Genomic DNA, 14,071 nt, shown 5'->3' with positions numbered 1-14,071 from the left:
AGCTTTTTCCGTGGCATGGAAGACAATAGGCTGGCTGGCTGGCTTGCCACGTGAGGCTGTGCTGCGCTGTGCTGTGCTGTGCTGCGCTGCGCTGTGATCAAACGTATCCAGCTTGCCACGGCCGGCTGTGTTCTGTTCGCAGACCCGTTTTGGTCTCGGACAGACACAGGCGGCATCAACGTCGCCATAGCAACGGTGTCTGGATGACTCTTGTTTATTGTGAAACAGCTGCTTCCTCGCATGGCCCGGCTCTTTGAATTCGACCCTTGCCTTTCTCACGGTGGACATGACATGTGACGCGCTCCCCGTGCCTCGGCACACAAAGCGAAAAGCCATGACAGGTGCCCCAAGTGTTGGCGCAAAGCAAAAAGTGCGGATGGAGCCTCTCAGCTGAAGCTTCGGTGTCAGATGCGGCGGCCAGGCAGTCCCATCACTTGACGAATGCTGCGTCGACCGTGACAAGTGAAGCTTGCGCTGCCTGTACACTAGACAGGGCGCCAAAAACAATGGATGCATTTTTTTCTTTGTATCCATGCTTGTTTCTGGCATGGTTGAGATATATACAGTCGAAGGAACAAAGGCATAAGCACCCATGCATGTTCGCCCACACAGAGGTTGTGAAAGAGCGAGTGGGAGAAAACAAGTGATTTTGGCTCTCATCCTAAACTCCAAATGAGGCAACTCAGTGCTGCTCATCAAATTGGGGGGGGGGGGGGAATGAACAACAGACACCGTGTCCTGCTTCTGTTACATTGTCAAGCCTATTACGCCAAAAGTTCTCAACTCATGGGACGGGTTGTTTGAAAAAGGAAGGAAGGAAGGAAGAAAGGAAGGGGTGGCTGGCTGGCTGCTACGTGTGCAATGGTACACTCATGTGTTGTTCATCTTAATGTACACTCACTCAGTCCTCCTTCACATGAACAAAGCCTAATTGACAGAAGCCCACACACCAATTCTGTTTGGTTCTATTTGAATGAAAAGAATCTTTTACGTTGCATTCGCTACCCAACACAAAAGCCAGTGTGTATTTGTGTGTATCGTCACAGTGTGTGTATTGTTCCAGGTGGAGGTTGCGTAGCGTCCAATGTATGACACAAATGAAAATGCGTCATAGTGAGGACGAAGGTCTGCCCAAAAGTGAGGTCCTAAATGAGTCATAAAGATGTGCGTTTGCCCTGGGTAGACTCTGACCCGACACCCGCTTCAATAACCACTGCAAACGCGTACGTACGTACGTACGTACGTACGTACGTGTGTGTGTGTGTGTGTGTGTGTGTGTGTGTGTGTGTGTGTGTGTGTATAGGGGTCATTGCAGAGTTAATTAAAGCGAGGAACCCCTGGGCATAAATCATTTACGTTGTCCTCATTTTTTCTCTATCATTCCTCACATTTGCCTTGGTTACTTGGATTATTTTCCCTTGAGCCAATATTTGACACTTTTCTCAAAATGGTTTTGTTCGATTGGCCTCTCTGTCCATATTGAAGATTCACTTCTTAGTAGTGCCATTAAGGTATATTTTTTTTTCTTCCCACTTTTTCTTGTATCGAAATAAGGTTGTTGTGTATTCTATAAAGACTGGCATACATCTTTATATGTATGCCAGTCAGTGCAGTTTGTTATGTTCAATGGTAATGTGTGTGTGTGTGTGTGTGTGTGTGTGTGTGTGTGTGTGTGTGTGTGTGTGTGTGTGTGTGTGTGTGTGTGTGTGTGTGTGTGTGTGTGTGTGTGTGTGTGTGTGTGTGTGTGTGTGTGAGGGAGCTTAAGTGCATTGTGTCTGGAAGTGTGACCGTTTAGTGTGTGCACAAGTGATCAGAGGTCAACTGCTGCAGTCCATCTGGACACAAGTTCGTCAACTTGTGTGTCAGTGTGTGTGTGTGTGTGCGTGGCACCCGTCTAAAGGAAACTGGGCAAGATGAGATGGTCTGTCCTGTTGTTGCCACAGCATCTGATCTATTTATACGCATGCCATCATTGATTTTGGATTTCATTTCAATGACTTGTAAGCGTTTAAATCTCAATCCAAGTATAGAAAGAAGGAATTGGTGACCTGCTTGATCACTCCAAATGTCACTCCAGCTTTTAATGTGGAAAATGTTGCACTTAGCTCCCCAATTTCTATGCGCACACTAATTTACCGTGACTGACCTTGCTTCCAGCCATGTCGCATCCATGACAAATCTCAGATAGCCTCCAGCTAAGGGGGGGGGGGGCTGTTTTCTCGCCTGTGCTACATACGTGGGCAGCTATGTGTGTGTGTGTGTGTGTGTGTGTGTGTGTGTGTGTGTGTGTGTGTGTGTTTTGAGTACGCACGCACGCTGGCTCGCCTCGCCTCGCCTTCATGCATGATCAGCCAGCCCTGTCTTGTCGGTGACCTGTGCATTTTGGCGTGTAAATGTGTGCATGCGTGGCTGCCGTGAGTTTGAGCTACTGCTTAGGTGTTGGTGCCGTGGATGGATGGATGGATGGATGGATGGATGGATGGATGGATGGATGGATGGATGGATGGATGGATGGATGGATTTATTCCATGTACTAGCAGAGTAGGAAATGATCCATTTCGATGGTAAAGTGAATTTTAAGTTTTGTCAGGGTTCAAGTCAAGGTTGCAAGCAGTTTTGCAGTTTGTCTTGTCCAATCCATTGTTTGCGGGAAGCATTTGTAAACATGTGGCCAAAGTTTGTTTTGATTCACCAATGCGAGTGAGCGAGCGCCTGCCTGCGTGTCTGCCTGCCTGCGTGTCTGCCTGCGTGTTTGCCTGCGTGGCTGCGTGTCTGCCTGGCTGGCTGTGATCATGGTTACCATGGAAACCAATATCTATTTGTGCCTAGCATTCTTCAATTGCTGTTTGATTGTATATTTAAAGAATGTTACCGTTGGAGTGCAGCGCGTGTGAGGCTCATTAATAATTCATAAGGTGGGAGGGGTCAAATGAGGGGGCGGTGACAGATGGATGGAGAAGAGTGTGAGAGGGAGAGCAGAGATCACACTGATATGTGACCCAGCCAGCGAGAGGAACACATCAGAGAGATGCTTGCTTGGCAAATAGATAGCCACAATGACATTGTGACATCGATGAGTGTTTGATGAACAATTGTCCAGTCTTTCCTTTCTTTTGTTTTCTTTTTGTTTGTTTGCTTGTTTTCCCTGGGATGGAGCTACAACAGTGTGCGTCAACCTGGATTTAAGCGTGCATTGAGAAAGGTAAAGAAAGAAGTGCTTGTGTGTTTTGTGTAAGCTGAGGACTTTCAAGACAAAAAGAGTTTTCTCCTCATGTGATTCTTCTGAAAGTCCGGGCTTGGAACACACTTGGGAATGTTTTGTTCTTTTCATTGGGAGTCTGCTCGTCATTTGACAAGTGCTCGCTGGCTGGCTGGCTCGGCCTGTCGTTGTTAAATTAGCTTGAGACTGATGATGTATTGATCTGGCGGATGTGACCAAGTGGCTGACAATTGTGTTCCGTCACATATGTAAATATCACTGCTCCTTGTGCTTGTCCAAAAATTCGGATTGAGCAATACCCTGTGAACCTTCATGATGCATACTGCTTCTATTGGCCACTTGAAGAGGTTTTACTCTTCAATGTGCATTGATGGACAGATTTGTCACTGATGTGAAGCTGTTGAAGCTTTGAGTGTGTGTGTGAAGGGACGATCTCCCATTTTTTATGGGTGTCGTGTGGGGTGGTCCGCCCACACTTGCACGCACAAACACGAGCAGACTCAAATCCAGACAGCCCCTTCTTTGTTCTGGAGCACTGTGGAGCTGAGCCACAAAACAGAAAAAGCAAGTGAGAGTGAGAAAGACGAATGCGGTCTTCGGTTTTGTCGAGAGGACTCGTATGTCTCTCTCCCCCACAGAGTGCTTCGAGTGCAGGGCTGCCCGCAGCTACGTGCCTGCGGTTTTGAAAAAGAGATGAAGTCCAAAGAAAATGGATTTACAATTCACTTTGTATATTGACAAAAGAAAACGTTCCTCATGAATTGATTGTATGATCCTTGGTGGATAAAATCCTCAGTCAGTTCAAGAGAAAAGATACAGATGTTGCTGCTCATTGCATGTGCGTGAGTGAGAAATGGCTGTCTGCTTGGCGAGAGCCAGTGACGGCCCACGTTTAACACCACGGAACCAACCGTGCCGTGCGCTCGCCGTCATCCCGTAAACCCCATCAAAATTGGAGGGATGGCTGGATGTGGCCGGATGAAACGACTTCCGCATAGCTACTATTCTTATTGGACTGAAGAATAAATGCACCTTATTTGTTTGCATTTGGCCTGCACGCTGCTTGCATGTATTTTTCCAGCCAGTGAGTTTCTTGATGGCCAAAAAGGGCTCAGGTTGCCAATGGCCATTGCTCCACTCATTCGTGTAATAGTTCCTTTCATTTGGGAGCAATGAGGCTGTCGCAACAGACCCTGTTTTTTTTTTTTTTCTTCTTCTTCTTTTCTGATTTCAACTCCAAAATAAGCATTCCACATGGATTGGCTTGATATTTTGTTATTCCAAACTTTCTGAGCTTGATACGAGTTTTCTACATAAACACATCATGCAGAATGTTTGCATGTTGTGCAAAACTCTCCTTTTCTCACCAAAGTACATATTTGATAGCTTTTGGCCACATTTTCATCAGTCTAACTGTGCGCCTGGGTAGGGGGGGGCAGAGTGCTATGATATATGATAAATAAGAATCTTCTCTTATTTTTCACCAGCGTTGCACATGCACACGCGTCCACAAATATGTAAGCAACACACACAACCATGTCACTATTATTTTCGGATTTCAATGCAGAGAGTACTGGACAGCTGGACATAATATGTTTGTATAATTCTGAATAGAGATAGTAATGTTACTGTTCACAGATGGTCAAACATTCGCTTCCAAAGAGACTTCATATCATTTAGTTCAAGAAAGGCACGGGAAAAGAACAGAGGCTGTTCTGAGGAAATGAACTTTGCTAATCTTAGAATTATGGAAGAGAAACGACAGATGACAACAGTTCATTTGTCCGTGTGTGTGTGTGTGTGTGTGTGTGTGTGTGTGTGTGTGTGTGTGTGTGTGTGTGTGTGTGTGTGTGAGACGAGGATCCAGAGCAGCCGATGGCAGAATGAGTTTAGCGTAACCTGGAGGCAGATGGGCCCATCTCAGCAAATTAGGCCTGGAAGACATGCAAACTAGCCATGCGCGCACACACACAGTCGCAGACTTGCCATCGCCTCAGCCAGCGTCTTTCTTTATCTCCCTGATTTTTTTTTTCTTCCTTTTTTCTTTCTGCCCCCAATTTGATCCTTCACGGTTGCTAGGAAGGAGAGGATGAAGTTGAAAAGGGAGGGGAGGGAATTGATACGGATGGAGCCGGGTGCTGGCCGGCGGCGTTTGAGGAGTGAAATCCAGATGTGCCGACGAGGTCGTACGTTGACCCGCATTGTTGGAGGAAAGGAATGAAGATATCGACGTGAAGCAGAGAAAAGCACCGAACAAACCGAGCAAAAAATCCAATCCCAGGCAGAATGCCGTGCGGCAGAGGTCATTTCAAATCCAGGTGGAGCGTTAGTGGTGAGACTCCACGCTCTCTCATTTATTCCTGCACAAAGGATTGGCGAATTCTCACATTTGCAAGTCCTTTGTGGCGGTTGTGGCTGAAAGCAATTGGAGCTTTGTAGCAAGCACACGGTCATACTCAAGGCCTAACACAAAAACAGAAACAAAGGATGGAAGGATTTTTTATTGTCGTGATGAGCTGCTGCAGTGCTACTGTTGGACATGTCTTGGGGGGCTGCCAGCAGGTGGGAGTGTGTGCCTGAAGGGATGACTAAATGGCCTCTTTGCTTGTCATAAATATGTGACAAAGGTGAGGGAGGGGGGAATGATGACCATGTCGCCACGCGCTCTTCAATATTTCATACGGCGGAGTGAGGAGGAGGAAGACAAATTGATCCCAATTGCTGCTGCTTGAGCCATTTGAGCCGCTCGAGCCGCTTGAGCCGCTTGCTTCCTTGCTTCCTTCCTTTCCATCCTTTCTTTGTGGCAGTGATGACTTGAAAGTGACAGGGGGCAACAAACTGATTGGGGTCTCCTGCCTGCCCGCCTTTCATTTGGAGCTTTGATTGGATTTTCATCCCGTTCCGTCCAACAATGCGCTTCTTTGATCTGCTTGGCTTGCAATTTTACCTTCAGTGCGGTCCGCTTGCAAGTGAGGGCAACTGCATAAGCACTTTTGGCAAACGGTCCAAAAAATCGGCTGGAGTTGTCTCATTTTGATCCGTTTGATGCCGTGATCCTCGCTCGCACGCCTTTATCCTCATCACTGGCTGCGAGACGTCATCGAAGAGGACTCTGAAGTCATTGACTACCTTTGACCGTGAACTGGAATGGCAGTGAATGAGTTACGAGCACCGTGTGCTTTGGCTATCCATCGATTTGGAATATTCTGGTCATTCTCAAGCATGTGACCAATCAATCAGCCTCATCTTTTTTTTATTTTTCTTATTATTGACCCTTGTTTGCAAGCCTCTCCTGATTCCAGCCCAAAAAAACCCCATCTCTCTCTCTCTCTCTCTCTCTCTCTCTCTCTCTCTCGCTCTCGCTCTCGCTCTCGCTCTCGCTCTCGCTCTCGCTCTCGCTCTCTCTCCTGAACTGGGTTGATTTAGTTTTTTTCTCCCTCGTTTTTTCTCACAGCACCCCAATCTCCTTTCCATCCATCCATTTGCTCTTTTGATCAAAAGTAGGTCAGTCGGCATGATTGAGCCGCAGCTCCTTCCAAGCATGACACAAATCCATACACACATGCACTGATATAAACAAACACACACACACACACACGCACACTTGTTTTCTGATTCAACGTGCACTCACCCCTCCATCCTCTTGTTTCCTCCATGGCACCTTCCCTGGAGATTTGCGGCGTGTGCAGTGTGCTGGCTTTGCAATCTGACACTGCTCTTTTGCCCCGAGCCTGCCTGCCTGCCTGCCTGCCTGCCTTCCTTCCTTCCTTCCTTCCTTCCTTCCTTCCTTCCTTCCTTCCTTCCTTCCTTCCTTCCTTCCTTCCTTCCTTCCTTCCTTTCCGTTAATCAAAGACCATTTGGTTGACAATGATCAAAAGCAGTAAGTTGCAACCAAAACAGGCAGCGAGCGAGCGAGCGAGCGACTTTGTGAGCTCATCACTAAAAAAACTGGATTTTCTTTTAGCTCTCAGATGGATATCAACTTGCCTATGCCACCGCAGTTGATTTGTTTCCACCAAATTCTAATCCTACTTCATATGCGCAAAAGCATCACTTACTGTAAAGTGAAACAATGCACGAGCAGACCATGGCAAGTATATATAGTATCATCACAGCTCGTTTCTTCCTGCTACATATAGGGAGGGCTATGTTTTTTTTGGATGATTCAAATCAAAGATGGCATAATCACTACTAATTGGTTAATTTCACGCAAATACCAAGCATGGCTCCCCCCGCATTTGGATCCCATCGGCTTTGAGCAGCGGTTGTCATGGCAACTCCTTTAAAAGACACGGAAACGATGCTACCGACACACAACCCCCACAAGCACTTTAACATGTAACCTGTGACCTTTGCGTGAGTAAGGGCCATTTCTTTTTGCGTGTGTGCACGCAGGAGACCAAACCTTTGGGACATTCATTAGGACTCCAAAGCAGGTGTCCATCAGAGTGTCCACACCCTCATGCAAAAAATCCCAGTGGATCTTGAATGGAGTCTTGGGCTTTCTAGAAAGCAAAATATAGAAGTGTACGGACACAACCCCGTCATCAGGAGTAGCTTTTTTTTTCCCCACATCCAAAAGGGAAGAGTGCTTGCTAAAAAAAGAAATGTGCTGTTGTCAAAAAGAGTTTCCGTTTGTTTGTGTTGACGCACCGTTACGTTACGTTGCATTGCATCGCACCGCACCGCATCTTTACTCATCCACGTTCTCTGCAAGTGGAGCAAATCAACTCGTGTGCCTGCCTGCCCTATGGCAAAGCACTTAACCCAGTTCAACATTTCTTGGCCATAAATTGCCTACTCTGTGACAGAGTGCAGTCCGAAGTGTTGCAATGATTTGTAGCAGTAGCTCATTTGGAAGCATGAGTGTTGAGAGTGATTGAGAAACGCCACACCAACTCCAGCACAAGTGCCCGTGCTTTTCTTCCACATCTCTCATCAATAGCAACATTTTCTCTTTGTGTGCTTTTAAGGCTCTCACTTTGTGTACATAGCTTACCATGTCCATTTTGCACATGGAGGCTGTGCGCTTTTCCATAGTCCTCCAGGCAGACTATGTTCTAGTGTGAGCAGGAGAAGCAAAACCAAGCAAGCAAACCAAGAGAGAAGAGGGGCATCATCACAGATGAGCTCTTTGGCAGTTGCAGACAGTCCTGAGGCATGTGTTGGCTGCACTGCTCCAACATCTTTCCTCCTGGCCCACTAATTGGCATCAAAGTTTGCATCACAAATGCAGCATCAAAATCACATTTCTTTTGTGTTTTCTTTCATCAGGTCCGCAAAGTGGTCCCATCCAAAACATCATTATTAAGGTAAGTCATCCTTGTATCTGTATGTAGCTAGACTTGAGTGACTGCTCCTCATCTGAATGATCCTCATCAGTCTACAACGGAGCTTTCAGATTATTATTATTATTATTATTATTATTATATACAAGCCCCTCCCTCGGACTGTGGCACCACAATACCATTTGTTTGTGGTTATGTTGACCTGGTTGTGTTTATCTTGTCTATGTGATTTGCTTGAACGGCTATGTAGTTCACTGTGTGTGTGTGTTTGTAAGCTAGGTCAACTAGAAACGCAATCCAACCTGTGCCATTCCATTTCAAGTGAACCACCTAATGCTTTCAAAAAATAGCAAATCAAATACATCAGGGCCAGTCCAAGGGGCCCTTTTTTTTTTTTTTTTTTTTTTGTGGAAAGATCAATCAAACTCATCGGTGGCCATTCAATATAAATGTGTAGCTCCCCGTCGTTGAATGAGAGATGGAGAGCTCCTTTCATGACAATTCTCGAGTCGATAAAGGTAGAGGACTGTACATTTCCCAGTTGGCTGGGAATGGAAGACCAGCAGCACATGAAGGTGATCCTCCCTCGGCAATGGCTATTTTTAGCAACGTCAAGAAGAAGGTACCCGAGGAGGCCTATCAAGATGTTGCCGTAGAGGGCACGCTGCCAGCGCGAGGGCCGCTTGACTGCTTTGCTTAAGGGTTAAATGAATATTTTTGGAAAGAATGACTCTTGTGTTGGTTGGGCAAGCGGTGGCTGGCGGCCTGCATGCGGCTCTCACCCGCAGTGCACAAAGCATTTGTTTCAAGTCCATCAATGTATCCATACATCCATCCATCCTTCCATCCATTTGTCCTCAAAAAGATGGCTATTTCTACAGCTCGTCAAAGAGTGGATGAAAGTTGATTTTGTCACAACATGCAGCAAGTTGATTTCCTGCACTTTCTTGGGCAGTTTTGCTCCGTCTCGGAATGGGCATTTTTCTGCACATCTTTTTGCAATGAGGGAGGCTTAGGCTTACTGCATACAGACGGGACAGTGGACTGCACTTTTTCTAACCAATGTGTCTCAGCTCAGCTCACCTCAGCTCGGCTCAACAAGCAAGCAAGCAAGCAAGCAGCGTGCCAGAAGTCGTCGGGAGCGAAATGATGAGGCGGCGGGGCAGCCGTTGGGCCCTGGCTTTCGTGTCAGTGCTGCTGTGGCGCCAATCTGCGGCAATCGAAGTACCAAACGATCGTAAGTGAGGGGCGAGCCAATGAAGAAAAGAAAGAAGCCTTGAAGAAAGCATGCGTTGCAAACAACGTCTCACCTGCTTTGTGTTTTCTTTCTCTTGGCTCATGGTATGAAAACAACAAACAAACAAACAAACAAACAAACAGGTAAGTTCTCCCTCCCCATCTTGCAGCAATACGTTCAAGTTGTACAATGTAAATCTTGTAGAATACTTCAACGTGTGTAACATCATTCATACAATGTGAGCCCACACTTTGTGTCTGTCTCCCTTGTTGCTTTCCGTTGGACTAACAGCAAAGATCCTGGCGGACCGTAAGTCTTTTGTGTTAACATGTCCATTGTCAGTCTTTGCCAGTGCTTTTGTGCGCTCGTTACCTCCGAGCGAGTCATTCCATTTGCATTTCTGCTTGATCGTAGCTCAAGGAAGAAGATGCTTGCCAAGGCACACGATACAAAAGGCATGACTTCAGCCTCTGCTTGAAAAAAGGAAAAGCATTGATCATTTTGCATGCGAGTAGCAATGGAAAGCCCCGGAAATGGATGGAAAGGGCTCGGTGAGCTGGAAGCAAATGGCTCTGTTTAGTGACAGGGGGTCGGTCGTCTTTACTAAGCCATATTAAATATGGCCTGGACGTGATTGGCCATTTTCGACCTCAATTGCCATTTTCTTTATTTTGCTGCTAATTAGGATACCGACTCGAGCAAGAAAACAACAAGAACAGTAACGAGACATTAAATGAAGGGCCATCTCAGGACTTGTTTTCATCCACATTTTTGGAAGCAGATCTGCATGTGCATGCGTGAGAGCGTGCGTATAGAAATGTAACCAAGCATGCTTCTGCTTCCTGTCTTTGGTCAGTGAAACAGCCCCCTACTATTACCAAGCAGTCAGTAAAGGATTACATTGTTGACCCCAGAGATAACATCATCATCGAGTGCGAAGCCAAGGGCAACCCGGTGCCAACGTAAGGAATGCACACACACAAACGCAATGTCTCTTACATCACCAGTGAGACTGGACAATGCCACATTGTTTACTTGGAGTCATTTGGCTGTGCACACACTTGCGCATTCATCTGAGCGTCCGTCCATCTGTCAGTCCGTCCGTCCTTCCATCCTGCCATCCTTCCATCCTTCCATCCTTCCATCCACCTATCCTGCCATCCTTCCATCCTGCCATCCTGCCATCCTTCCATCCTGCCATCCTTCCATCCACCCATCCACCCATCCTGCCCTGTTTGGCAATGCATCTGATTGCAATTAAGGGCGGCCAGCACAAGGCACAAATCCAGCAAAGTGAATTCTTTGATGGGTGCCTCAGGTTCTCATGGAGAAGGAACGGCAAGTTTTTCAACATTGCGAAAGATCTGCGCGTGACAATGCGCAAACGCTCGGGAACCCTGGAAATTGGCTTTCGGAACGGAGGACGGCCGGAAGACTATGAAGGCGAATACCAGTGTTTTGCCAGCAATGATCACGGAGTGGCAATGTCCAACAAAATTCTACTGAGGGTCTCCAGTAAGTCTAGCATTCCATCTTTTCATTTGATTGCGTCTGAAATGTCCCCCATTGAAATGTTTGCATTTGAACACACACCCTTTTTTTGTGATTTTTCTTAGAGGCACCTCTGTGGCCCAAGGAGGTGCTGGAGCCAGTGGTGGTGAGCGAGGGCTCGTCGCTGGTCCTCCCCTGCAACCCCCCTCCGGGCCTCCCGCCTCCGTTCACTTTCTGGATGAACAGTCGTGAGCAGCATTTCTCCCTCGTGCGCATGTGTCATCTCAGACAGCAGCGAGATGAATCTGTCTTTGCCCCTTTCCCTTGTTTCTCCAGTGATGAGTCCCATCCGACAGGATAAGCGAGTGTCCAAGGGTTTAAACGGAGACTTGTACTTTTCCAACGTGGTGGCCCAAGATGCTCAGAACGACTACAGCTGCAGCGCTCGCTTCCTCTTCACGCACACCATCCAGCAGAAGAACCCCTTCACTCTCAAAGTTCTTAGCAGTGAGTGCACGAATCCGTGGTTGGGGCCGTTTGTGAAAATGAATGGGTTAGGGGGGGGGCGAACACCCACACTGACTGCTGTGGATTGGCGGAGGAAATGTCAGCGATATAATGGTGCTCATTGAATAAGATGAAAGGAATGCAAGCAGGCGCTAGGTAGGTAGGTAGGTCCAGGTGATGACACGTCGTCCATTTATGCTAAGAGCAAAAGAAACACACATTGTGCTTGGTGTATACGATACGATACGATACGATACTGTATGTGCGCATGCTTGTCGCTGTGTTTTCAGATGATCCTTATAATGACACCTCTCACAATGACAGTGAGCCATATGGTGGTGAGTCACAAAGTCTGGACAGTTGAGTCTCCCGTAGCTAGCCTACGTCACGTTTAATTCGCCTACTGACAATTTAACACCCTAACAATCCTGTCAAATATGTGCTGGAAAGAATCCTTTCTTTTGTCTTTCTACTACAGACTAATCCATTTGAGATGTTCATGCGAACGCTTTGATCTGACTCAATCCTGTAGCCATTTGCAAAATGCCATTGTCAATGAGCAGTCGGGGCAGTGCGTAGCACGTCCTATGCCACATTGGGTGTAAATGTTCCATCACGTCGTCTGCATCATCGCTATCATTCAGAAAATGGTGGCATTCAAACAAAAAGTCCTTCCTTCCTTGTGAGATAGATATGGTCGAGATATAGAAACTGCTCCCATTGAAATATTGTTGCAGCAGCAGCAGCAGCAACTCTCCAATTTGCTTGGGAAAGCTGACAGCCAGCGACTTGGATCTTTGTCTCCCTACTTCCATGTGGCACCTCTCTTCATGTCTTTAGCTTCTGTAAAAGGCCTGGTTGACGACAAAGGGGAAGCCGACGTTTCCCTTTTGCTTCGCGAGGCTCGGCTCGGCTCGGCAGCTCAAGTGAATGATATTGTTCATTGTGACGCCAAGGGTAGGACAGGTTTGACTGGCTGTCCTTTTCAGGCTTCTAGCGGCAATCTTTGCCCGCCACCTCCGTTCCCTTGGCAAACGCGAAGGGAGATGGACGACCTTGTCCTTTCAGCTCGGCTTAATGTGTTCCTGTGTTGGAGGCCTTTACTGGCCGCACTGACCTCAACGCACTGGCTGGAGAAAGTGACAATGAACAAGTTATCGTCCCATTGAGTTGCCACTTACAATGAGCTCAGCTGTGTGTGTGTGTGTGTGTGTGTGTGTGTGTGTGTGTGTGTGTCTTTGGTCTTGAAGCCGTTTACAGTTTACATGTGTCTCAATGCCCCCGTTTTCTTCCTTCGCAGGCCGTAAAGTTGCCGAGTCCACGCCAACCTTCCTCTCACCGTCGGGGAGTGAGAGCTCCAAAATGGTGCTGAGAGACCAGCAACTGCTGCTGGAGTGTATTGCTGCTGGACTGTGAGCTTGCACGCACGCACGATACATTGGTGTTTTTCCCGCCCGTTGACGCGTGCCCGCGTTGACCCGCAGCCCCACGCCGGCTATCAAATGGTTCAAGAAGGGCGGCGATCTGCCGGGACAGAAAGTGAAGTTTGAGAATTACAACAAGACCATGAAGATTGTGGACGTGTCAGAGGAGGACGCCGGGGAATACGTGTGCATGGCCACCAATCATTTGGGGAGCGTCCGCCACTCCATTTTTGTGCAAGTGAAAGGTGAGAGCGGCCAGCTGTTTGGATCTGCGGTAGGAGCCGCTGACGTGAGCTTGTGTTCCACAGCGGCTCCTTACTGGCTGGACAAACCGACAAACTTGGTGCTAGCTCCGGAAGCCAATGGCCGCCTGGTGTGTCGGGCCAACGGCAACCCCAAACCCAGTATCCGGTGGCTGGTCAACAGCATTCCCATAAACAGTACGTACTCTCCGGCCAATGGACGCTGCGCTGTGGCCGTCCGATGGGCTCGCTGTTTGATAAGAACGGCTTTCTCTCGGCCCCGCCCGTCGTCCAGGCTCTTTGCCTGACCCGAGCCGCCAACTCATGGGCGACACCATCATCTTCCGCTCGGTGCAGATGGGAAGCAGCGCGGTCTACCAATGCAACGCCTCCAACCAGCACGGTTATCTTCTGGCAAATGCCTTTGTCAGCGTCATCGGTGAGATTGCCCACTTTTGTACTTTCACCGTCAAAAACGGCGCGTGTGTCCTAATGAAGGTGAGCTAGCTGATTAGTGTGTGTCGTGTGTGTGTATGCGCACAAACAATGGATGTTGACAAATAAATAGAGCGAACGACAGAATGAATGACAGTGGGGAAAGATCTACAAAGGCTGTTTTTCCCCCACAAATGCTTTTTCTTTTGAAAGCGCGATTGGATTGT

General features: G+C 47.6%; 1 protein-coding gene across 6 annotated transcripts in view; it reads left to right on the top strand.

Annotated features, from left to right (window-relative positions):
• nfasca (neurofascin homolog (chicken) a) overlaps window positions 1-14,071 on the top strand; it is a 33,643-nt gene that overhangs the window by 3,597 nt on the left and 15,975 nt on the right. For 3 of the 6 annotated variants that reach the window (XM_085924775.1, XM_085924772.1, XM_085924774.1), the window contains exons 2-11: window positions 8,495-8,532; window positions 9,582-9,745; window positions 10,602-10,707; window positions 11,064-11,260; window positions 11,362-11,484; window positions 11,573-11,743; window positions 13,044-13,155; window positions 13,228-13,412; window positions 13,476-13,607; window positions 13,705-13,848. In XM_085924775.1, the coding sequence (XP_085780901.1) occupies window positions 9,655-9,745; window positions 10,602-10,707; window positions 11,064-11,260; window positions 11,362-11,484; window positions 11,573-11,743; window positions 13,044-13,155; window positions 13,228-13,412; window positions 13,476-13,607; window positions 13,705-13,848 (1,261 nt within the window). In that variant the 5' untranslated portion in view covers window positions 8,495-8,532; window positions 9,582-9,654. The other 3 variants (XM_085924771.1, XM_085924769.1, XM_085924773.1) reach the window with 1 other exon arrangement.

The sequence above is a fragment of the Syngnathus leptorhynchus genome, chromosome 11, assembly GCF_054491065.1.
Source record: "Syngnathus leptorhynchus isolate UIUO chromosome 11, UIUO_Slep, whole genome shotgun sequence".
Taxonomy (NCBI): Eukaryota; Metazoa; Chordata; class Actinopteri; order Syngnathiformes; family Syngnathidae; genus Syngnathus; species Syngnathus leptorhynchus.
The sequence above is the reverse complement of the archived record's forward strand: the minus strand, read 5'-3'. Positions and strand labels throughout refer to the sequence as shown.